The 24,430-nt window shown below is 41.9% G+C and overlaps 2 protein-coding genes and 1 non-coding gene across 6 annotated transcripts in view; all 3 read left to right on the forward strand.

Moving 5' to 3' along the window:
- Positions 1-1,480, forward strand: part of LOC116232906 (sodium channel protein type 2 subunit alpha) — a 189,772-nt gene extending 188,292 nt beyond the window's left edge. Inside the window, exon 31 of the mRNA XM_090143890.1 lies at positions 1,273-1,480. Coding sequence (XP_090000016.1) covers positions 1,273-1,283 — 11 coding nt within the window. The 3' untranslated portion in view covers positions 1,284-1,480. The remainder of the gene's footprint in view (positions 1-1,272) is intronic.
- Positions 1,481-3,053: 1,573 nt separating this feature from the next.
- Positions 3,054-24,430, forward strand: part of CSRNP3 (cysteine and serine rich nuclear protein 3) — an 89,535-nt gene continuing 68,158 nt past the window's right edge. The window contains exon 1 of one of the 4 annotated variants that reach the window (XM_031599533.2): positions 3,054-3,180. The gene's annotated coding sequence lies outside the window, so the exon portion shown is untranslated. Of the gene's footprint in view, positions 3,181-3,447; positions 3,543-4,585; positions 4,606-20,737; positions 20,884-24,430 lie in introns of those variants that run through there. The other 3 variants (XM_090143905.1, XM_090143906.1, XM_090143904.1) reach the window with 3 other exon arrangements.
- LOC116232965 (U6 spliceosomal RNA) lies at positions 12,138-12,244 on the forward strand. Its single transcript, XR_004167847.2, has one exon. It is a non-coding gene; the product is annotated as a U6 spliceosomal RNA (small nuclear RNA).

The following is a 24,430-nucleotide window of genomic DNA, read 5'->3' on the forward strand; positions in this document are numbered from 1 at the left end:
ATATTTTGAGGTGCTTAAAAACAGTATACATCCAGTATCTCATCCAGACAGATCTTAATGTGCCTGTAAATTCCCATAGTCTACAAGAATAGAACAGATGTTTTATTTTTTCATAAGTCACTTAAGTCTAGTTGAATGAACTCTGCATACAAAACTTAGTGAGAGACTTGAAGTCCATTTTTAAGTATTCTTCTGTAAAAAAACATCTTACCTGAACTTGGGAAATTGAATTTACCAAACCCCACAAAACTTAAGGATTATGAAGTTGTTCTGCCTCACCCTGCAGTATCGTTTAGCCATCTTCTGCTCTCAGCAAGGTTGACATTGTATGTATTGATTAAAAAAGTACCGTCTATGTAAATAGTTCTTTTATCCTGTGGTGCATGTTTGAGCAAACAAATAATGACCCATGCACAATATTTATTGCATCAAATATGTACCACAATAAGTGTAGTTTGCAAGCTTTCAAGAGCTAAGATGAAATATTCTGTACCATTATAGATAGTTTGGAAGCTATCACTGATGCATGTTTATCTTGCCTTTGCTGCTGTAATTTTACTCCTTCCACTGTTAAAAGTTGAATATGGGAAGCCATATCTCAGTGGTTAAGTGAAACAAATTGTTCAGTCAGACATCACTCTTTCATGACATCAAGCAATAGTTTGCAGCTACTAAAGAGCTTCTTGCTTTGCATTCTAAAATGTTAAGTGAGTACTGTACGGTGTATAGTTGGACTGTACAGGATTTGTTGCAAACTGCTGAATCTGATGAAAATACATGGATAGAATTTTCTAAGAAAATATAAATATTGTAAAAATATCATTTTATTTTTTTTCAGTGTTTTGTACATATAATAAGAAATTATAATTATCTTCAGGTTGATGTCACTGTCACTTTTGTTACTTTCTATCCATAGCACTTTTTAATTCAAGAACTTCACAAAATAAGAAACAAAGGAGAGGATGGGGTAGCTTTAGGTTTCTGCTTTTTTATTAGTACTGTATTTTTGCACATATTTTAATGTGAAGTTTCAAACTGAGTCCAAAATGCACTTGCTTCCAAATAGATATAAACTTGTAATTGAAATGTGGTGGGGAAGATTTGTTTAAAATTCTAGCACTGCCTGCATCAGAAGTTTCAAGGTAGTCTTTTTATTCATGAAATCTTTACCAGTGTTTGTTTACATAGACTATTCTTATTCTTGTTGATTCATGCTGCACTAGAACTGTTCTAAATATAATATGGGATCCACAATGTTTCTTTTTTCCACAGGAATTAAATAGCAAACTTGTATAACTGATCACATCAGGACATTTTGTGTTTCTTACACAAGCAAAAATTCGATGTTGACTCCTCCTTTTACAAAAAAACTATTGACTTGTGTGTCAGTGAACTGCATGCAGGAAAATGCTATACCATAAAGATCAGTAAACCACATTACAGTTGAGCCAAAAGAATAAAGATTTCATTTTTTATTGTATTCAATTGTTCTGTCTTTGTTTTCATCACTATCAACTATGGCTATGAAGAGGTGCTGCGACAATAAGATATGAATACGTAAAAGTTAGAAGTAAGGAATACTGATTAAAACTCATTTTAATAACAACATTGTGGAAAGTAAAAGGTTGAAACTGTATGCTTTCAGAAAGATCTCTAATATGATTTGCACTTTGACTCACTGGCTTATTAATCCTTTCAAATCTGTTCTAGGATAGGATGACATTATGTGCCTGATATGTTAAACCCTTTTTTATGTCAGGTGTTCTGAGAGAATTAGGAAAACAGATGTTAAAGGAACCAGCGACTGACACTACAGAACAGTATGTATCATTTCGGTGATATTCTGTGTATTTCAGTGATATTTTAGATTTGAAGTCAGTAATTATCTTTGCATTATAAGGAAAATCTTGTTTTATAAAATAGTTATAGTTTATTCTTTCACTTCAAGGCTGGATAGGGTGGAAGCCAGCAGAAGATTCACTTGAACTTTTGGTGAAGGACAAAATTCATAACCTTTTTTTAGGGTGCCAAATGGAAATAGAATGAATAAAAATACTATAATGGTACATTTCTATGGTGAATTTATACACAGTGCTGCCAAGGAACTGGCGTACATACTGGGTGTTGTGCACATGCCTGTGGGAGCACTGATAATGGGGATGTAGGAGGCAGGTGTTAAACAGGTGGAGTGGCAGTGGAATTGAGAAAAAAAAAAAGTAGTACATTGATGGCATCAGTCTTGTCATGCAGATTTCCTCACTGTGTCTCAGCTTTATGGAATCCATCAAGAGATGCTTGGCTGTATGCTGAGAAAGTGCCTTGGATCAAGGTCTTTCTAACCAGACTACCTATGTAGCCTGTACAAAAAGAGCCGTTTTCTGTAGAATGGAGGGACAGATACTGCCGTGAGGCTTTATTCTGATTGCAAGGTTTGACCATTCTCTGCGTGCATTAAAACGAGTGTTAGTGTACATCCTTGCAGTCACCTGTGGTTCTGAAAAAAGTAGGGTTTGCAATAGTAAAAGCAGGAGAGCCAAATTTTGGGGTAGCGATTGCTGTACCTGAAAAGAAATTTGCTTTGCTGTGAATGTCAAGTGCTGCCTTAAATACATTAAAAGCTGGGAAATATGGGCAACACCTCAAAGTTCTGGCTGGTTGGTCGGTTTTGTGGCAGGAGAGGTATGACAAAAAAGGCACGTGTCATACGAGTTACACCAGCTAGAAACAATCTGAGCTCTTTAATAGAAGCCTAGGACCAATAAAAATACAAGCAGGCTCGCTTTCACTCGAGGCCCCGCAGCCTCGCTGCAGACGCACCGCCGCCGCACCGAGGCACCTCGCGCGTTCCGCCCGGGGCCGCGGCAGCGCTCCGCCGCCGCCACCCGCCCTCCACCACAGCGCCGCCCCGCGGCCGCTCCGCGCGCTGCAGCTCGCGCCGCCCCACCCCGCACGGAGCGCGGAGCTCAGAGCGGCACGCGGCGGGCAGGTAGCCGGAGCCGGCGGCCGTAGGGCCAGGTGAGCGGCGCGCGACGGAAGGCGGCCGCGAGCTCGGGCGGAGGAGGCGGGCGCTGCACGCGGCCGCGGGCGGCCTCAGAGCGGCGGCTCGAGCCCAACGGCCGCCCAGCGGAGACGGCGGCGGCCTGCGGGGGACATAACGGCGGCGCGAGGCCGGCGGATTCGGTGAGCAGCTGCGGATGCGTCGCGTGTGCATGCGGGAGGCGACGGTCAGAGATGCGCCGAACGCTTCCCGGCGCGAAAGCAGAGCGAGCCGCGCTCCGCCGGTGGCTCCCGGGCCGCTCTGAGGGCGGCCGCCGTTCGGTGCCCGGAGCGTTCGGGGGCGGCTGTGCGGAGCCGCGCGTGGCTCCTCACCGGAGCGCCCTCGGAGGCCTCGGCTGCTCGGGGCGGCCGCGGGCGCCGCGTTCGCTGCCTCACGGCGCGGAGCTGCGCCGGCCGCGGTGCGGGGACGCCGCGTGCGCGTCCCGCCGGCAGCGCGGGGCACCGGGCAGAGGCGTCTGCTGCCGGCCGCCGCAAATGGCCGCCAGGTGAGAGCGGCGAGCCTCCTCTTTCTCGGTGTGCCGACGGGAGAGTGGGATTTTAAATCGGGGCGTACGAGGAGAATTAGCTATAACGCTGGCGAGGGTTATTGCTGCTGCTCCGGGAGGGAAATAAACGCACGGGAATGAAAGTGTTCGCGTCCAGCGCGCCCCGGTGAGCCGCAGCCCCGCGGCGCTGGGCGGCCCTGCCGTGCTGGCCGATGGCCGCCCGGCTGCTCCGCTGCTCCTTTGTTCGTGGCCGTGTCTTCGTTTGGTACCAAGCGTTATTCCGGTCGGCCCGGTAGCACGCTTTGCTAGTTGAGGATAAGTCACCCAACACGTTGACCCCTACTTGTTTAGAACGGGGAGTGCACTGCGAAGCAAGAAAATCAGAGCCTGCAGAGGTGGCTTCTGTGTATCTTGTGACTAAGCCTTATTCCTGGGTGTCTCAAACTCAGCTGGTTGAATGCGTGTACTCTTCTGACCTGAAAGGAACACGGCTTTCTGCTAAGAGCGGAGCTGCCCTGGCTGTAGCAGGCAGTCTGTGTGCAGTGGGGTTGGGGTTCCCGGCCACGGCACACCTCCCGGGCACGAGTACGTGAGCACGATCTGCCCAGGGCTCTGCTAAATTAATTGTTGCCTTCCTCGTTGTATAGCAGTTTCAGAAATAAGCAACAACTGTGTGAGATCGTAGTGGGGTTGTTGTAACACATCCACTGCTGTTAATTGCTGCAATTGAAAACCAAGATGCCTTGTAGAGAGGGTGCAGCGTGGGTTGGTACGGGTGGCACTGATGGCACAGCAGCCCCTGTCCTATGGGGAGATGTGTCCCTGTGGTCACCATGTGCGCTCTAGGTAGAGAGAGAGCAGGGCTGTGCTCTGCCCTGGCCACTTTCTGCCTTTTTTAATAGTGAAATGCAAGTAGGAGAATCTTTACAGGTGGTTGACAGTGACTAAATTTGGGATAACGGGCCTGAAAGAAGGGCAGCTGGTAGCCCTGGCAGCAGAGACGTCTGCTGGTGCTTGTGTGAACCTGAGAAATGACCTTCAAATGAAGGACTGATAGGTGCAGGTAAGATGATCTGAAAGAGTAAATATTTTCCTGCTTTGTTTTGGTTCTGTTTTTACAGTTTGTGGTATGGTTTGTGGCATTACGTGAGCTGTTCTCTTCCTGAGCAGTCTATTCCTTACTGTCGTGCCTGGGACAGAGACACTTCTATTTTTGCTAATTCTGAAAAATGATCAAATGAACACACCGTTACTATTATAAAACGTCGCCCTTAGAAGCGTTGTGCACAGAACTCCTTTACTTCGTTGTAAATCGCTTGACCTCCAGCTCAGCTTAAATATATTTGTAGTTTTTGCAAACCGACCGTCGCAGTTTCTCTTACCCCGACCCGCCCAGCTGATCGTCGGGCCCTTTGCCGGAGCGGCTCCCGGCAGCGGCGCGGGGCGGGCTCGGCCCGGGGGAGCGGTGCAGTCGAGCTGCTGCAGCTGCCCTGAGCCGCGCGTGGGATGGGTGGCGTGGAGAGCGAGCCGCAGTCACCGCTTCGGGCGGGGGCACGCGCTGTCTGATAAGCAAGCGGTGTTTGGGCAGGTCGACGAACTGATTTCTGCATTCTCCAGACATTTGATGTCATTGTACGTATTCAACAGAAAAATGAATATAGCTTCTCTGAAGGACTGTAGTGGAGTGCTGCAACAGGTGTGTTTGGTTGTATGGTGATTATGGTGATTCTGTGCTGTGCAGGGATCGTTTGATTGGCATTTGTTTTGCTGCTTGTTACTCACACCGGTGGGAGCAGCTTGCGCTCAGCTGAGGATGGCATGGTATGGTCTGGTGCTGGCCCCTCACCTCGCAGCTGTGTCCCGAAGGGGTGGCTCCTCTTTTGTTACAGGGTGAGAACAGAGGCCCAGAGGGCAGGCTGTGTGCATAACTAATCCTGAAATGCTGCATTAAACAACTGCATTTTAAATCTTGCTTTATGTAATCTGTCTTATGCAGCGCTCTTTTTTTGTCATATGTCTCAAGCAGTTTAGTCTTTTTATTTCATTTAAGATCTGTTTATTGACACATGCATCTATGAGCACAGTATAAGCTGTTGGTGCACATTTTGTACCAAGCATATCTGGAAGATGTACATAAATTGATATTCCTGTATTGCTCATAATACCTCTGTTTTAAACTCTCCCTTGCTTGCCTTACTCTGTATAAATGACGGATATATGTCACTTACTTATACTAAAGATTTGCCAGGTATTTGTGGGAGGGGGGTTTGCGAGTGAGATTTGAGGGAGCCTTTTGCTTTCAGGCTGAGCACACATGAGTGTTTGTGCCAAGAAGCCCAGGGTGGTGGTGGCTCGGCAGAGGTTCCTGTTCCTGCCTGACTGTGCCCATGATGGACTCGTTCTGCAGTTCCCATGGCAACATGGATTTTTGATCTGCAAAACAGAACGCTGTATACGGTTTGAGGAGCTGTATGTTCCCTTTATTACAGAAGCAGTTTTAATGTGTGAAAGGAGCTGGGCAAGCTCCCTCATGTCCTGGCCTCATCCCGTCCCCCTTTTAATAGTCTGCATCTTCTTTGTGAGATGACATGGAAAAGCAAATTTTTCTTTGGCGGGGCTAGCTTTAATTTTTGACGTAGTATGGTAGAAAATTGGTGAAGGCTCACTGTAATTATATGAGAAAGCTGCTGCTTCCAGGTGGGCAGACAGGGCTCCAGCTGTAAACGTTGGATATACATGTAAAAGTACTCAAAAGTGAGTAGAGTTGCTCAGGATTTGCATTGGCTGCTGCACATTTTGCTTTGACTTGCTGGACGTAATTTCCAGCACACATTAAAATGGGCTTACACATTTTAACACAAGAATGTCAACATTCTAATCCATGTACAGAAATTTGTGAACAGTTGCAGTAATGTGTTTTCATGTGTGTGCTGACTGCTGGCCTATTCAAATGAAAGTGTTAATGATTTTGCCCAGAGGAATTGATGAAGGTGGGGTGGGGCCCGGGGTTGCGGTCCGTTGGACCTACTGAGCCCATCTCATGTGGAGCTGCCCTCCCAGCAGTGCCAGTGCAGTGATGGAAGTTGAAGCATCATGTCTTCCTCCACAGCTGCTCCTCTGCTGGTTATGTGGGCTTGTGGTGTTGGGTGTTGGTGCTCAGTCGAGGTAGAGAGCTCTCAAAATTTCTTGTAGCATCAGAATAGTTCTCAGAATAGTTCTACTTTGTTGAGTTCGACATACATCTTACATACCACTCATTTACAAGCAAGAAATTCCTGTCCCTTTAATCAGTTAATTGGGCCTAGCTTCTCCCAAACAACAATGATAAAAGATGAAAGGTTTCTTAAGTGTGATAAGATTAACAGTGCCTACAAACAGAACCTTTTTTTTACCCTTAGATGCAAACAGATACCGCTTGCTCTGTGTCTTAGACTCCAGACTCCCAAGGTTTCAAGGATAAGGTCTATCAAGGAGTCTGATAAACTCTTTGGTGACTCGCTCACAGTTACATCTTCCCCCACAGTTGGGGTTGTTTCCCACTTCTTTTTTTGAGAACCTGTTCCGAAAAATGATCCATTTCTAACTTGTTGGGCTCTCCACACATCTCTTGTAATCCCTTCCCTTCCCCTCTTGGTAAGTGATGAAGAAGAAAATAGGAATTATGTGGTTATTGAAGGAAGCAGCACATGCAAACTAGTGTGTGTGCAAACTAGGTAATTGTGTTGTAAAATCCTCTGAATACTACAGGTCTTTGTGAGTCTGAAGGACAGTCTCAGAATGCATTAGCAGCAAAGCCTGTTCCCAGTGACCTGCTGGTTTTCACATGGTCTGTGCTGGGAGTCCACTGTCTCTCCTGGCCTCCATCACCAAGCATGCAGGCTTTTATGGAACCATGGCAATGGAGCTGTGCTGCTTTGAACTTTGCAGCCAAAGCTGCTTGTCCAGTTGTGTGCGGTTTTTGTTTTGTTGTAAGGAGAACAGCAACTCAGTGTTTCAGGCAATAATTTCACCCAAACATCCATCTGTAGAAGGCCTCTCACTAGTGCTACACGGGTGCATTGAAGCAGATGATATCAGGTTTTACAAGTGAAGCTTGAGCTGCCCCAAAAGTGCTGAATTTTTCTTCTTTTTCCTTTCTAGGACGTAGATTAAATGAGGTAGAGGCATGTAGCTTGGCTCTCTGTGCCATCCTTCTCACAAAGCAAAACTTTTAAGTCAGCAGAGCACTGATGTTGAACAATAGCTTCTAGCCTGCAAAAGTATATTGTTCAGGATGCGTTGCTTGGTGTGTGGGCATCTTCACGTCTGGGGTTTCAGACAGATTAGAAGGTGAATGTACAAATTATGACAATAAGTGTGCAGCTGTGCGTTGTGACAAGTAGCATCTGGCAGTGCATTGCATACCATCTCTGCCATTGCTCCCCACCTCAGCTCATTTGTGTGAGTGTAAACGATTATTGTGAGATCTGTCTTTCTGGTTTTGCTTGTCATACCAGGCACTGGAGTCCTTCACTGCACAATTTGTGCTGTGCTACCTGGACATTTGAAAGAGTAGGTGATTGGTTAGGCAGTAGTCTTGAGAAATGCTTGAAGTTTGGGAGAGAGCATCCCTTCAACGCAGTTAACGAATTAGAAGAGCTGTAAGTTGTGATCTCAGATCTTTTCCATTGAACCTGTTGAAGCTGTGTGGCCGGTGACTGTGGAGCACTGGGTGCAGAGGCCATGCAGCCAGCTGCTGCCTCTCCTGAGGCACACTGGAGGCAGGGCAGTCACACAGTCACTGACCCTGGGTCGTTCTTGGCTATAAATCCTCCACCTGCCATCTCTGCTGCTCTCCACCACGTGTTGTTCACATTTACGGGCTTTTCAGATCTTCTCTATCACCATCTGCTGCATAATGGAAACAAAACCTTTTGCTGTGGGGAGCCAGCTGCGGAGCCCTGAGCAGTGAAGGAGATTTCCAGACGTGTGCCATCAGTGAGAGCGTGTGCCTTGGCTTTGTTACTGTGCTGTGTGCTCGTCACCAGGCTGGTGGGTGGGAAGCAATGAGGTAGTGACTGCTTTATGGGGATGGAAACATTTTTCTGTACTGTATGTGCACTTTCATGCTCGTGTACAATCAATACTACACATCTTAATGTCTCTAATAAGAAGGAAAACATAGTCCGTATCTTGTCAGCATAAATATATTGGTGACATTTGTCCTGCTCGGGCGATTAGACAAGGAGCAGCATTCCCTAACTGCAAGTACTCGCTAGGTGTCACTGCATGATCGCACCGAGCTGATGGCCTCACTGAGAAGCTTGCTGATGGCACCTCCCTCGTGAAGAGTGCTTCTAAAGGAAATTACTACTTGTGCCCTCAGAATGTAGCGTGGCTTACATTTTAGCAACAGCTACATGTCAAAAGGAATTAATTCAATCCTCTTTTAGAAGCAGTCTGATAAAAATGCTTATTTAAAACAAAGTCATACTGCGTGCTAAATAAAGGTAATTTAAAGGCTTTCAGAAGTGCACGTGTTGACTGATCCATCTAGCTTTCTTGCCAGTATCTGGTATATTACTGATGAAACACTCAACTCAATACCATTTCAGCTTCTGCTTCTGACTGAAGTCCCTGAGAAGATGTGGGAAAATCACCGTTTTCACAAGGATGCATGTGTGATCTGCAGCTTGAACACATTCACTTATTTTCAAAACTCCTGTTTCCCTAAAGGGCCGTAGAAGATCAAGTCTTCAAATGTTGATAAAAGTGGAAGAAAAATGCCACAAACATAGTTAAGATTGCTTAGTTTTATGTAAGAAAATGAACTTACTTTCTTCCCATATACTCTATGACTAGAGTGAAAGACTGCGTTTATTGAAATATCTTTTAATGATTGCATTACTTGCACCTCAGTATTAGATTGATTTTTAGACAGATTAAAGTTCAGAATATTTAACCTTGCTCTCAGCCTTGTTGTAGTGACGCACAATTAGAGATTTTCTATTTTTATTTTTTAATCTGCACGGGTATTGAGTGTTCATCTAAAATTTTATCTTGCTGCAAAACGTTTTGTTTTCATCTTGTATGTGGAAGCATTCAGTTAGAAGTATGTGTTAGTAGGTTGAAATATCACTAATATTCATTTGGCAGAAATTTGAAATGACTTTGCAGTATCTTCCGATTCATACTCAAATTCTATTAAATTTTAATCCATTGCACTTTGCTATAAAAACGTATTGCCCTCTTCTATGTAATCTGTTTAGAGGGGAGGCCTTCTCTAGCACTGCTCTGTGGTACCTGGGGAAGTTACTGACCAATCACAGTTTGTTTGCTTATAAACACGTTTTTCATTAGTGCTTAACACTGTTGCTGCTGTATCAGTGAGTAACAGGAGTACGATGTGAGTGTTTCTGGGCTGACCTTCAGCATTTTCTCTCTTTTGTAGCTGTAAATGAGAAGTATCATTGGTGTCATCTATGTTGACTCAGTGACAGCATGGTATTTAACTCTCAGATACTTTCTATCTGATCGTGGGACACAAAGGCATATTTTTCCCATGGCAGCTGCCCTCTGGTTATCTTGTATAATGAGAGTTGTGCACTGCATCCCTTTCTGCTGGGCCAGCTACCTTCCTAGCCTGATCTTTGAGACAAGCTCTGGTTTTGCTTGTACAAGGATGCTCGTAACAGGCACACTGGTAAGTTTGTGGAGATTAAAATAGACGTTTGCCTAACAGATGTTTCTCCCTTACACAGACATACTGAATATAAATGCATCTGAGTTCTAAATATGGGAGACTCCGAGTCACTTATCACTGCGTATGATTCTTCCACTTTGTGTCTCTGAACACTGAACAAAAGCCCATTCTCCACCGTCAGTTGCTCATTAACTTCACCAGAATTATTGCCAATTCACAAGGATGCAGAATAGAGCAGATTCTGTCACTGTCTTAACAATTATTCCTAGCTAAGGCTTAAGAATTTGCACATGAGAATTACTGATTTTTTAGTTTCTGATGACAGCTTTGAGATTCTTCTGGGGCCTCTTCAGGAGTTTTTCGGTCTGAAAATAGATGTGTTTTGTCCCTTGTGTGACGCTCTTGAGTAATTTGGTTAAAATAACCCCATGTTTGCTTTCTGCTGTACTGCTTTTCATTGCCAGCCATGATGTTTTCTTGGTATGTTTCCTGTGAAGTTTGTGGTTGAGGGAAACCTTTTTGGAAGGGCAGGTGCTGCCCTGGAGGTGGCTGATAAGGCACTTGCAGCTCAGGAAACCGGTTTGTTGGTTCTATACTGCTCTATCCTTTATAGTGATACCTAAAAGCTCACTCATCCTGTATTTTGCTGCATCTGCTATGTGGCTAAAATGGGCTTACTATCAGAGTAATATGACTGAATTTCTTGCGTATGGGCAGCAGTGTACAGTGAGAATCCACAGCTCTGATCCGTCTTCTGTGGGTAGACTCTTAGCATGATAGGGATTTCTCTTTTACAAATGAGACACATTCATTGTACTGGAGAACTCTTTCTAAGGAAGTGAGACTTGGTTACTGTTCTTTCCTCAGTCTGAAAATGTTCAGGTCTACACCTGCATTTCCCAGAAGTGTGCCATAATACAAAATAATTTGTGGAAGGCAGTTTCTCCTAGGTGAAACCAGACAAAAAAAAGGAGCCTAATTATTGGGTCATGCAGCCGCACAAAGGGATAGCTGGGCAGGCTTTATTGTTTGCAGGGCTGATACGACATTTTGGAAACAGACTGGAATCCTCTTTCATCCTCTTCTAGAACTCTTTTGCAAATCTATATGTGGAGGTGCAAGTGGATTCCTTGCTGGACAAACTTTGGTGTGGATAGGGAATTTGATCCTGTGACAGAAATAGAGGTATTACGCTGTTGTACTTTTTTCTATAAAATACCTGATCTGTGGTCCTAAGAGGAGGGTGAAGGACCTTATATTTTACAAGTACAGATGTTCAATCTTTTATTAATAATTACTTCAATACATACCAATGAACATTTGCTGTCAGCTTGAGGCACATGCAAGCATTTCCATCTTTTTTTTTTTTTTTTTTTTTTGAGCATGTTTTTGCATAATTGTTAGCAAGGTCAGTACTGGCTTGACTCAAAATGAGCTTAAAGGTTTCATCAAGTTGGTGCACTAGAAGAGACATATAAAGAGGAGAAGAAATCAGAATAAACCATAAAACAAGGTAGTCTTTCAGATACTCAGTAGTGGTAACTAAGTCAGGTGTCACAGTGCATCTGTCACAGCCAAAAAATGGATAAAACAGTGGTATCCCTCTCTGACCTAGTTGTCACTGACCTTTTTAGTGTCAGACTGTGCTCCTTCCAAAAAGGATAGTACCTCAGCTTTTTTCTTCCATGCTCTGCCAGTGGTGTGCTTATCAGTGGAGCTGCTACATCTGAAATGTGTTGGCTTTTCTTTTTTTTCAGAAGTAAAATGTAGATTAGTTTAAAACAAACAAAAAGCATAACTTGTTCAGGAGTGCTTAATTTTATCTTTCAGCCATGAAGTCTAGATTATGGTTCAAAAGAAACTTGCTTTTAAAAGTTAGTGTTTCAGGGTTGGCTTGTTTGCTATTACTTGTTCTGCTCGCTTCGGCAGCACATATACTGAAATTGGAACGGTACAGAGAAGATTAGCATGGCCCCTGCGCAAGGATGACACGCAAATTCATGAAGCGTCCCATATTTTTTTTCCAGGTGATCAGGCCCAGCCAGCACAGGTTCATGAAAGGCAAGTTGTGCTTGACCAACCTCATCTCCTTCTACGACTGGGTGACCAGACTGGTAGATGAGGGAAAGGCTGTTGATGTAGTCTACCTAGACTTCAGCAAAGCCTTTGACACGGTCTCTCACAGGCTGCTTCTTGGGAAACTGGCTGCCCATGGCCCGGACAGGTACACACTTCTTTGGGTAAGAAACTGGCTAGAGGGCCGTGCCCAACGGGTTGTGGTTAATGGAGTTAAGTACAGCTGGCGACCTGTTTCAAGTGGTGTCCCCCAGGGGTTGGTACTGGGGCCTATCTTGTTTAATATCTTTACTGATGACCTAGACGAGGGGATTGAGTGTGCCCTCAGTAAGTTTGCAGATGACACCAAGTGGGAGGTGGTGTTGATCTGCCTGAGGATAGGGAGGCCCTTCAGAGGGATCTAGATAAGCTGGATTGCTGGGCTGGGGTGAATGGGATAAGGTTCAACAAGGCCAAGTGCCAGGTCCTGGCCACAGCAATCCCATGCAGCGCTATAGGCTTGGGGACAAGTGGCTGGATGACTGTAAAGAGGAAAGAGACCTGTGGGTGTTGGTTGATGCCCAGCTGAACATGAGCTGACAGTGTGCCCAGGTGGCTAAGAGGGCCAACGGCATCCTGGCTTGCATTAGAAATAGTGTGGCCAGCAGGAGCAGGGAGGTGATCATCCCCTGTACTCAGCACTGGTGAGGCCGCACCTCGAGTACTGTGTTCAGTTTTGGGCCCCTCACTACAGGAAAGACATTGAGGCCCTGGAGCGTGTCCAGAGAAGGGCAGCGGAACTGGTGAGGGGTCTGGAGCACAAGTCTCATGAGGAGCAATTGAGGGAGCTGGGATTGTTCAGTCTGGAGAAGAGGAGGCTCAGGGGAGACCGCATTGCACTCTACAGCTTTCTGAAGGGAGGTTGTGGTGAGGAGGGGTTTGGCCTCTTCTCCCAGGCAACAAACAGGACCCGGGGAAATGGCCGCAAGTTGTATCAGAGGAGGTTTAGGTTGGACTTAAGGAAGAACTTCTTCTCTCAGAAAGTGGTCAGGCACTGGAATGGCCTGCCAAGGGAGGTGGTGGAGTCGCCATCCCTGGCAGTGTTCAAGAGGTGTCTGGATGAGGAGCTGCAAGATCTGGTTTAGTAGCTTGTGGTAGCAGTGGTAATGTGAAGATTGTTGGACTAGATGATCTAATAGGTTGTTTCCAACCTTGTGATTCTATGATTCTATGTGGAGTAGATTTCTGAATTTGGGAAGAACTTACCTGGCTTAGTTGTTGGTAGATGAATAGTTGGGACTGGAAATAATTTTTTTGCTAGGAAGCTGCTTTATAAGATAGTTGCAGATGAATTAGTGGGAATCCATGCATGCTCTTATGCATAAGTTCTTTACCTACCTTTTTTCTCTGTTGTGTTGTTTTTCTGTACCACTTTGAATTTCTCTGAAAGCATATGAATGCACTGCTAAGTTGATGGAAGGAATATAGATAGATATTGGTAAGTGGGTGGGAGTCTGACAAGTTGAAGTTAATGCAGCTTGTGTTTCTGTAAGGTGGAACTTAGTCTGCCTTGGATATGTTTGTCAATTTTGCCATGAGATTTGTTCTCACTTGGCAGTATTTTCATGGAGCTTTCTGGTCGCCTTACACAAGCTTTATTTTTTAAGAGCATAGGAGAATTTGTTTTGAGTTTATTTAACGAGTGTTAAAGAAAACCTTGCTTTTTGTAACAGAGGTCTGTGGTACTGTTTCTCTTAAAATGGAGGAAAGGACTATATCACTTTTCAGCTGCAACTGCACTGACCAGCAAGCTGTGTATTCCTTTTTTTTTTTTTTTTTTTTTTTTTGTTCTCACTATCTTAGAATAGTTTTTACAGCCCTTTTAAAATTCCACCTAAAGTAACATGTTGTCAAGTGTCAGATCCGCTGACCCGTGTGGCCACTCTTCAGCATCCTCATCTAAAACAGGCTTGGTTTCTTACTCTTTTAAACTGGAACAAATGCTGTTAGGCAGAGCTGCTCTGGGGATGGCATGGTCTTCTAGGTTCTATTAAAAAGTAAAATTGCCTGAATGTAAAATAACCCTGTTCTTTCTTGAAGCTGTGCAGATTTTGAACTATAGGGCAATGTGTTTTTGCTGTGCATTGCCAGTAATTATCTGGCTGCTTCTCCAGCCTGAGCAGTCATCCCTTCAGGCTTTGGTAAGTGCAGACATTAAGGCATTTAACCCACTATAACTTGTATGTCTGCTGCATTTTCGTATGGTGATATTTCTGATTTCAGAGTTCTAGTTTGTTCAGAGATTCGCACGTGTTCTACATGGTAGCCTCTCACTATTTAAAACTCGGATTGCTGAAATCCTACATGCCTTAGTGATTCCTAAGGCTAGTAGATGATGGCATCTGTACACCAATTTTGAGAAAGAAACCTCAACTCTCCATCTGCTGTCAGTCATAAATCGTGAGCAATTTCCTTGCAGTGGATGCAGTTTCAAGTTAAATAACTATGAGCAATGTGGCCTGCATTTATAGCAGAACATGATTGGGTTCCAGTTCTTTTGACCACGCAGAATTTTTCCAGGCAGCAGCACTGAGTGCACACTGATAAGTCAGTCATATGTAGTTCATATGTAGTCAAGAGTGAACTCTTGACTTTCTTATGTCAGTGTTCACTCTTCTTGGGACCATACTGGGACATTCCTTATTGATGCTGGGTTCTGAGTTGCTGCAGGGCTGTGAAATTCTGATAGTTGTGTTACTGCCTTGCAGTGCTTAACCCATCTCTTTTCAAAGATCTGCCTGCAAGCGTCTGCTTAGATTTCAGATGTTCCTGGGAGCTACAGAGGCACTTTTTGCGCATTGTAACAGCTACTTTTCTAGAATGATTATTTCGCAAAAAGAAAGGGGAGTGGGCAATCTGTTCTGGATTTAAGAAAGAACGGAATTCAGTAGTTCTAATTCAGAGGTGTCAGTAGAAAATGTTTTTCCTGGTGGGAAGGAAATTAGTTGGTTTGTGAAGCATCCTGGATATGCTGGATATGGCTTTCTGTAGTAGTAATGTGGATTCAGCAACAGCTGATCCCAGTCTATAAGTAAGAGGAAATACCGGATCCACCTTCCTTTCCACCCCCACAGCTTCTCAGATGTACATCAACTGGATGGTGATGACTGTCTCTCTTTTTTCCCTTCTCAAATCTAGTGTTTGTTGCATGAGGGAGTTGAAAAAAAGAACAGACCTTTGTACTAGGGTTGTTTGTTTTTATTTTTTTGTCCTCTATCTTTGAAACAAAATCTTTTGAGAGGTTGGACCTTTTTCTGTTCAAAACCATGTAAGCCATTGGTGCAACTCCTGGCTCCAAGACATGTTAGCCATTTTTACTGTAGGCTCTTGGTCATTTTGGACTTCAGTTCCACAGCAGATCTTCCATCCAGGCACTGACAGTGGTTGTCTGTCCTGGTCTGCATCATCTCTGACACCAAAGGAATGCTCTGTGCTGGGCTTTCTTAGCTTTCTCTACACGTGCTGCCCTTTGCTGTTCTGCTGACAGATCTTTCAGCACTGCTGTTCGAATTACTTGACAGCATCTCCCAGAATGGCGGCGCACACACAGTGTTTTTAGGAGCCTCTCCTAACCCTGCTACTATCAGTTTGTAGCAGCAGATGCATTTTTCCTGGAGTGGTGTGTTTTGATTTGGTTTGGATTTTTTTTGGGGGGGAGAGGGGTATGTTATTATGTATATATGTTTGTTTTTAATGGTCTGACTGCAAAAAAACAAAATTCCTAAGGAAGAACAGAGCCTGCATGTGAGTGCCTGGGGACCCATGGATATCTGGAGTGTGGGCAGAGCTCTTGGCCTGTATTTCAAACCACACATTCCAGTCATGACAGACTGGTGGGATGTAAGGCACTGAGAATCAAAGTGTTACAAAGTCTCTCTCCTCTCAGGAGATTTAATAAATCTAATATGTGTATTGAATCTATGGAGTATCTTCCAGGAATCTTGCTAGTAGAATGATGAGTAAGATTTTTACTTCTAGACCACTCGGATGTAATTTTGTCTGATGTCATCATAACAGTCTTTCAGGACAGCCATTATGCTGTTGGAGACGTGACTGCTTCCTGCATGTCTAGGTGAGCTGATGATTCTACTGCTCCTGACTCAGGTAGCAGCCACCATTTTTCTTAAGCAAATGTCTAATCCTGATGAACAGGTTGTGGAGACTCAAATGTCTGACTCTGGCTTTCTCCAAATATCAGCCTCCATTTGTGTCTTCATTAAACAGCATATCTGAGCTGCTCTCACACTTTACAGAAGAGATATACAGTAATTAGTTTCTAAAGAAAGACTGCATGATCAACTACCAAAAAGTTACATAACCGGAGGTGACTGCTGGGAGTCACCTGCTTTATTACTGCCTGTGTGGATCGTCAAGTGGAAATAAAAAGAGGTGATACCATTAATCAGAGCTCTCCGATGTACCTTTTTTCTCTGGCCACCTCTTCTCTTTCTCTTCTACTTGCAAAAGGTTTGCATTTCAGAAGAAACCAAACGTGTGCGCGATGTGTCTGTGATTCTGTGATTCTATGTGTTGCCCAGCATTTTAAATATGAGAACAGAGAAATGCAACACAACTTATGCCAGATTGCAGAAAGAAAAGGCTGTCTTGACTTTCTTTGGATGTATGTATGAAGTAAGGACCACTAATGAAAAACTGGCTGCAGAGCTTAACAAACCAGTGATCTTCTTTGATGTCAAACATTGTTGCGGTTTTCACTATTGATTTATCTTTAAAGAATTTTAACGGCTCTGTGTTTAGATAAGTAAATCCTTTATGGCTCTAGGAAGGAAATTGGCACGTGCACTAAGGAGGCATGGACTAGATATGGGATAGAATAAAGCAGAAAGAGGAAAAACAATCTGTTTTATTAGATGAAATAGAACAACTGAAAATCTTTTTTAAAAAAGGGAAGCATAAGGCCTAAAGAGAAGGAAAATGGGATTACTGATAGAGCCTACAAAGAGAGGAGAGTGGAACAATTAGCTCTGCTAAAGAAAGAGTCTGAGAAAGGATCAGGTTGTTATGAAATACAGGAGATTTGTTTGCGATTCCAATTACTAAGCTGTGTCAGTTCACCTTTACAATCAGGAATGTCTAAAGCATTATGATAAATATAGCTTTTATTTGTGTGTGGTTTTTTTTATCCACCATCTCTTTTAATTTACTTTGTTAGTACCATTATATAGTAAAGCAACAACGTAATTTATATACACTTCCTAAATTTTTTCTCTGAAGCTTTTTTCTTTCCTCGTGATGAAGGAGGTGATCCTTCAAGATGTCATCCCTCCATAAAGGGATTGCTAAAAGAAGCTTGAATTTTTGTAAAGCCAAAAAGAGTGGAAGCAAGTATTTTAGTAGCAACAGAGTTGATGAGAAAAGGAGAAGTAAAGTCTTTGCGGGAGCCTGTTTCCTAATGACGCTTTTCTTTTGTCCAGTGTAGTAGTTCTGGAGAAAAGTCAAATGAAATGTGTAGATCAAGAAGCGTAAAGTAGAGGTGGAAAAAGTTCAAAAAAAGCTGAAATGGCTGAATGGTTATAAACCCCCTTGTTAATTATTCGAGTCGCAGCATGAACTGGGTACAGACCTTGGTTCAAAAAGGACACGTTTTCCTTTTTTCTGTCTCTGCATATATGCAACTAATTAGTGTAGTGATAGTTATTCAGAGCTGGAAAAGTTAGTTAAGGCTTTAAAGATTCTGGCAGTGGATGCGGCTGGCCTGGTTCAGCCATCATGGCCAGGGGTGGCAGGGCAGCTCCAGAGGGACTGGATGCAGCGCTCAGAGGGTGGTAGGCAGGGCCCAGCAGGCACCCAGAGCCTCAGCACAGAGTGGGGCTGGCAGCCTGGTGAGGACATGTGATTGGGTACTGCATGGCTGTTGGGTGGTTGGAGCATACCTTGGGCATGGCCGCGGGCAAGAGGCTTCAATTAAAAGCAGCTTCCTGGCGAAGGATGCTTAGGCCCATGATAGACCACTTTGTGCTTTTTCTTTCAAGGCCACCAACTGTACTGCCTATAACTTCTCCTTGTGCGTATCCAAACCCCCACAACAGGAGATTGTGCCCAGGGCAAGACATACAAACAGAATTGCATTTCATATATCTAAAACACATTTATCAAGCAAATGGCTTTATTTTTGATGTGCAAAACAGGGCAAATCTCACGAGGTCTATCCGAATGTTAAGTAGAAATTCGAAGAAACTGCCAAATGCAGGCTAGATAGATTGCACAAACACCACTCTGTTGAGAAGGTTTGCATGTACACATCTTGTAAAGTGTGGGGGAAACAACAGCCAACATAATTATCACCCCTTTTTTTTTTTTTTTTTTTTTGAGCAAGGCCACTTGCAGTTGCAATTTCTTTTTGAATATTGACTATCTTAAATAGTTGCTTCAGTCTGGGACTGAAGGCTGGGTTTTGTTTGGTTAGTTTTGTTAATAACTCCCATATTGCTTGGCAGGCACTTGCAAGAAATTCTGACTTGTTTGTGTGTGTACTGTACATTTCTGTCTGAGTAACAGTAGTGCTTCAGGGTTGGAACAACAAAGCACCTTGCATCTGCATTGGAAAGTCTTATATTAAACCACTTATGAGTCTACAATTGTCCAATTGTCTGTCTCCCTGCATCTCTCTCATCAGCTAAGCCAGTAGAGGGGTGAAGCCTTGGTGCTCAACTCTAAGCTTATCTGTGCAGATAACAAAGAAAGGAAAGCTGGAGATATCTTCCAGCTAGTTGCTCCTCAGGCAGAATGTCTGTTCAGACTTTCCTCAATGTTCCTGAGATTTATCACTAAAAAAAATCTTACTGATTTTCTGGATTAGGCATCTAATAATTATTGCAGTTTCAAACATTTACAGGAATGAATTCCCATTTTTCTAGACATTGAGGTAAAGGTTTTTTTTGTCAAATTGAGCTAATTTGCTTGTAGGTGTCTTAAAGAATCTGAGTGTTATGCACAGGATCCACTGGCAGTTTGTTATGATGTGTCTGACAGCTAGTTTTTCCAGAAGCTAAAACAGCTATCACTTCATAGTGGGTCTATGCTAATTCATATGGTCTCACTACAGTTAAAGATCAATAATTCAGTGAAGAAGGATGCTCTTATTTAAAGGAATTCACAGTTAATTTAAATGAAAATCTGTGGCAGCAAATAGAAGGTTGTAAACAGAAAGTTATTTTCCAGCTTCTACTTCTTAGTATTTATATCTCAAAGGGAAATCCTGGAATACAGGTACTTTGATGTGACAGTAAATCTCATTTGTGATTTTGATTTTAAACTCTAATGAAATGAACATAATGTTCATGTCTTCAACTGAGCCGATACCCGATTTATTTGAATACGTAGAAAATCAAAATTCTCTTTGCAGTTTGTCTTGGAAAACGCTTTTTCATCATGAATTTAAGAAGCTGCAAGTAGACTTGGTAATGGAATTGAGGCACAAAAAATTGAAAATCATTCAACTCATTTTTTACATCTGAATTCCTATTTATTTAGAAAATTTTGTGTGGAGAAACTTCATCTAGAGCATTGGCTTTTGGCATTAGATTTGGGTTATTGGAGTTGGTGTCAATGAGCCTTCTGGGTCTCTTCCAACTCAGGGTATCTTATGATTCTATAAAATAAGTAATAAAGATGCATAAGCACAGCTTATATAGGTAGAGCTTTATAAAGATAAAGCTTCAAGGAAAATGTTAGTAGCAATTGTTCTTTTTTAGATATTTTATGAATACTGTCTCAAGCAGAAAGAAAATGTATTTAGCTGATGCTTAGGGATACTAAAATGGCTGAAGTACAGCTACAATTTGGTAGAAATTAAAGCCGCAGAAAATCTGTGTTCTCCCCACCCTCTATTATTTTGGCCTCAGAACTTCTGATGCTGCATATCTCAAAACCTTAGTGTTATTTTTAGTCTGTACAATTGGTATTGCTTTACAGAGTTGGAGAGTAGTAGGAAATTACCATCATCAATCTCTGAATTGTAATTTGCATTGAGATTTCAGAATCTGGCTTTGTGTAAAAGCAGCGTTGTTACTTGGATAATCACAGAATTTCTTAAAAGCGCAGCAGCACTCTTCACTGACAATCTGGAGAGCTGAGTCAGTATCAAAGAATGTATATAAGCAGTAAGTATCCCTACAGCTGCTTGCTTGTTTTTTCTTAGAGAAAAGAGCTGAAGGGAAGAATTGCTATTCATATTCACTAGAGGAACTGAAGGTTATTAATAGAGATGTCTATTTTTTTTCCCTTGTCTTTAAATTTCATCATTACCTTTCAGTACAGAGTGTCCTCACTGATTACTAAGTAGCTTATTAGAACTGTTTTTCAGATATGCTTTTTTGTGTGTGTTTTTCTTGCTGTTTTCCCATTTTGCTAGGATGCAGATGGGGGTGGGGAGCGGGACATAGGGGAGAGAGGAGAGAGCATGTTCCAGAGGATGCCAGGATGATTTCAGTTATTGGATGACTGCTATTTGATGGATAGAAAAAAAGGAGGAGTAAACCTTTCAGTCGGCACTCAGCTGAAACGCAGAAAACCAGTTTACAGGTAAGGAAGAAAAAATCCTGTATTGAGCAGCTGTTCTTGATCCTTGCCACAGTATTTCATGGCTAACAAACGTGCATGTGTAAGAATCTTACTGATTGTTCCTTGTTAGTGAATTCAAAGCAGTGTCTTTATTACTCCTGCTTTCTAGGAGATTTCAAATTAATTGAAATCCATAGGGGAATCCTAGGCATCCCTGATGCTATTTGCGATCTTCCTCGTGTGATGGTATAGGCATTGATGCTGAAGTTGTTCATAAGACTATTGGATGAGAGATCTTTTGTGTGATGGAGTTACTGTTGAAAATGCAGCTTATGCTACCAGCAGCAAAACAGTATAGGTAGATCTGAAAAGAACGAAGGTTCTTTCATTTATTTTTGCTTTATTTTTGTGTTTAAATTTTATGTGGTTTATAATTCAATCATGAAATTATTTCATAAAAATGCATGTAATTAAATTACACATACAAGATCGGTATTACAAGATTTATCTATTGCAGCTGCACACCATATTTAATTAACTGTATGAAACTCATTCTACAGACTTCATATGTTAGCAGCAGCTTTTAGTTCACAGAAATTTGGGATGGTGAGGAGTAAATAGTAAAATAATATTTATTAGTACAGTAAATAGCTTAGTGCAGAAAACAGGCTTATTTACTGAGTTATGTTATTTGAGGGTTTACAATTACAGAAGGAAGTCTTGGTCCCACTGAAGAATTTGGACATAGCAGAATTTTCTGTACGAGGGGAGGATTTAAATGTGTCAGCTCCCTCCTGACTCAGTTCTGCATGTGTTACATGTAGCAAATAGCTTAATACTACAGCACTTCATTATGATTGTTTGAAGCAGAAATCTTTATTGACATAAATGAATTGTGATTATAAATTGTTGCCAATGTATAGCTTTTTTTTTTAAAGCAAACAATTATTTACATTATTTCACATTAGTGATGGACTTAACACTACAGTAGAAATTCATAGAATTCATTTATTTTTGATAACTGTGTTTTTGCTGTGTTTAATCTCATAATTATCTTAAAGAAGCTACTGCAAGTATTCCAGTAACCACAATATATTTCCAACATGACATTTTTTTCCTGACATTTCTTGAAGTTAATGATGATGTACAGAGAAATACCAAATTTTTAAGCAACTTTCTATATTTACTCTTTTATTGAAGGGGTTCCTTTTTAAATTATATAGAGTGATTGCTCTTTAAGCAGTTGTTAATTTTTGTGACACTTGTCTGTATCTTAAAATACATTACTATGGATTAATCATTCGACGGAAGAACTGGGAGATTTATTTCATTAACAACTAGTTTTTAATGACAGTTGTTCATCTTTTCGCCCCACTAGAAATACAGTAAGGGGATATTTTGCTGTCACAGGCCATGTATATATAGCTGAAATAAGAGGAAGGACTAGAAGCTTTCTTCTTGATTTGAGCCTATATGGTTGTATGTTTGTAAAGCTAGGCTTTGCTGAAATACTGGAGTTGAGCTTTACTAGATTTCAGAGATGAAAATCAGTAAATGCATGTATCCAGTTTTGTTCTGTTCATTCAAAGTGAATTCACTTAGAAAAGACCCAAAATTCTTCAAGTGATTTTATTAAAGAAAAGCTAGAGAAAGCCAATGAAATTCTTGCTGAGCACTAAAGAGGAGTGGAAGAAGCGCTGTCATTTCCCCACTTATTTACACACCCTCCCTGTAATGGAACCTGATGTAAGTTTGATAAACGAACAGTCGAAAAAATCAATGTGCTGTAGTGACTTACAAAATGATTCTAAATAACTGAGAAGCTATTTCTATATGTGTTGCAGTGTGAACACCGATAAATAAGAATGACTGAAAAACAGATGAGTTGCATCTGATTGTTTTTTATTTGTAAGCAATGGATATATATCTGAATCTACAAGGAAAATGGTGAATTACAATCCTAAGTTTATTTATTCCAGTCACACTTTTCCCCTTTTCCTTTTCCCAAAATGAGAAGTTTGACTCAAATCAGTTCTAGTAACAGCGAGGAGTTGATGAAAACAAAGATCTAATTCCACATGTATTTAAATGATTCTGTCTCCTTGGAAACGCTACTGCTGCAGATGGATTTGGATTTTGCTGGCTAAAAATACCTACTTAATAATGACAGTATGAAAGATATTGGGTAAAACTGCTGTGTGTAGTCACTAGTTCTGAAGTTCCCTAATGATTTGTGTATTCTAATTGAACTAAAGATATGCACATTCTGTCCAGTATTCTCAATCAGCTGCTGCTGGAACTCACCAGTGGCGTGGAAATGAGAGAACCTCATTAGCTGTGGTCACAGACCTGAGAAGGAAGTACATGAGTGGGGGAGGATTGCTGAAGAACGTGTAATCAGGCAGCAAGTTGGAAAAATAGCTCGTGGTGAAGGTGGGGGTGTGAGTTTGCCTTGTGCAGTATTTGAGGATGCAGGCAGACAGGCTTACTTTTAGTGAGATCGATGGTAGGAAGGGTATGTTTAAGCCCTGCTTTTGTAATCTAACTCTGTGCAAGTAAAAATGGTTTTTTGTTGTTGTTTTGTTTTGTTTTTATTTCAAAATCTCTAGTGAAGACATCCTCATCAGTTATGTAGGTAGGTGACTGAAATGTCATACAAATGATTTTATGTTAAATATTCAATTAGCTTAAACAAAAGTCAAAAACAAAATCACTTACAATCACTTACTTGCTGTAAGCAAGAAATAGTATTCCAGAAATGATGGCTAAGAAACTTCATTCTTTTAAAGAATTAAATCCACTTCTTTTTTCATCCAGTTCTTCCTTACTGATTTCCTGTACATATTACAACTATTTCTCTTGTTAGTTGATATTTGTTATGTATGAAAAAGACCAATCTTTTTTTTTCTCTCTTCTTTTCTATTGGATGGATTCCTGATTGTGCTAGGAAAACAGAATGAATGACAAACGTTCCCTGAATGCTGTGTGGGCAAAATGTGCCTGTTTTTATTTTTAGATAGTGTACATGCTTCGTTGTAGGATAGATCAAAACCACTGATTAATTTTTTTCCATCATTAAATGAGGTATTTTTCCTGTTCTGCAGTATCTCAAAGACACCACTAAAATATCACAAGGTATTGTTACACAAATAATCTTCTGCAAATTAATACTAAAATCCATTTTTAGCTGACAACACAGGTACCAAAGGTCATTTAAAGGCAGAGCTTAATACTTGGTTTTATTAATTGAAACGAGTAAGTGGAAAGGATCTGGCATCTTTAATTCTATGAGAGTATTAACATATTAATAAGGAAGGTCATTAAATGGATTATAGAAAATTTTCTATGAGAACGCTAAAAATTAATCATAGCAGGCCTTTCTGTTGAGAATAGTGTTTTCGTTGTTGTTGTTTGTTTTTTGTTGTGTTTTGTGTGCTTGTTTGTTTGTTTTTGGTATTGAGATGAGCTGAGCCAGGTCTTTTTAAAATTAAAAACCTTATGTAATTTAAGATTCCATGGAGATAAGAAATAAATCTGAACGTTATTTGAGGAATGTGCTAAGTTACTG

This window comes from Phasianus colchicus, chromosome 7 (assembly GCF_987193195.1).
Source record: "Phasianus colchicus chromosome 7, bPhaCol1.hap1.1, whole genome shotgun sequence".
Lineage (NCBI taxonomy): Eukaryota > Metazoa > Chordata > Aves > Galliformes > Phasianidae > Phasianus > Phasianus colchicus.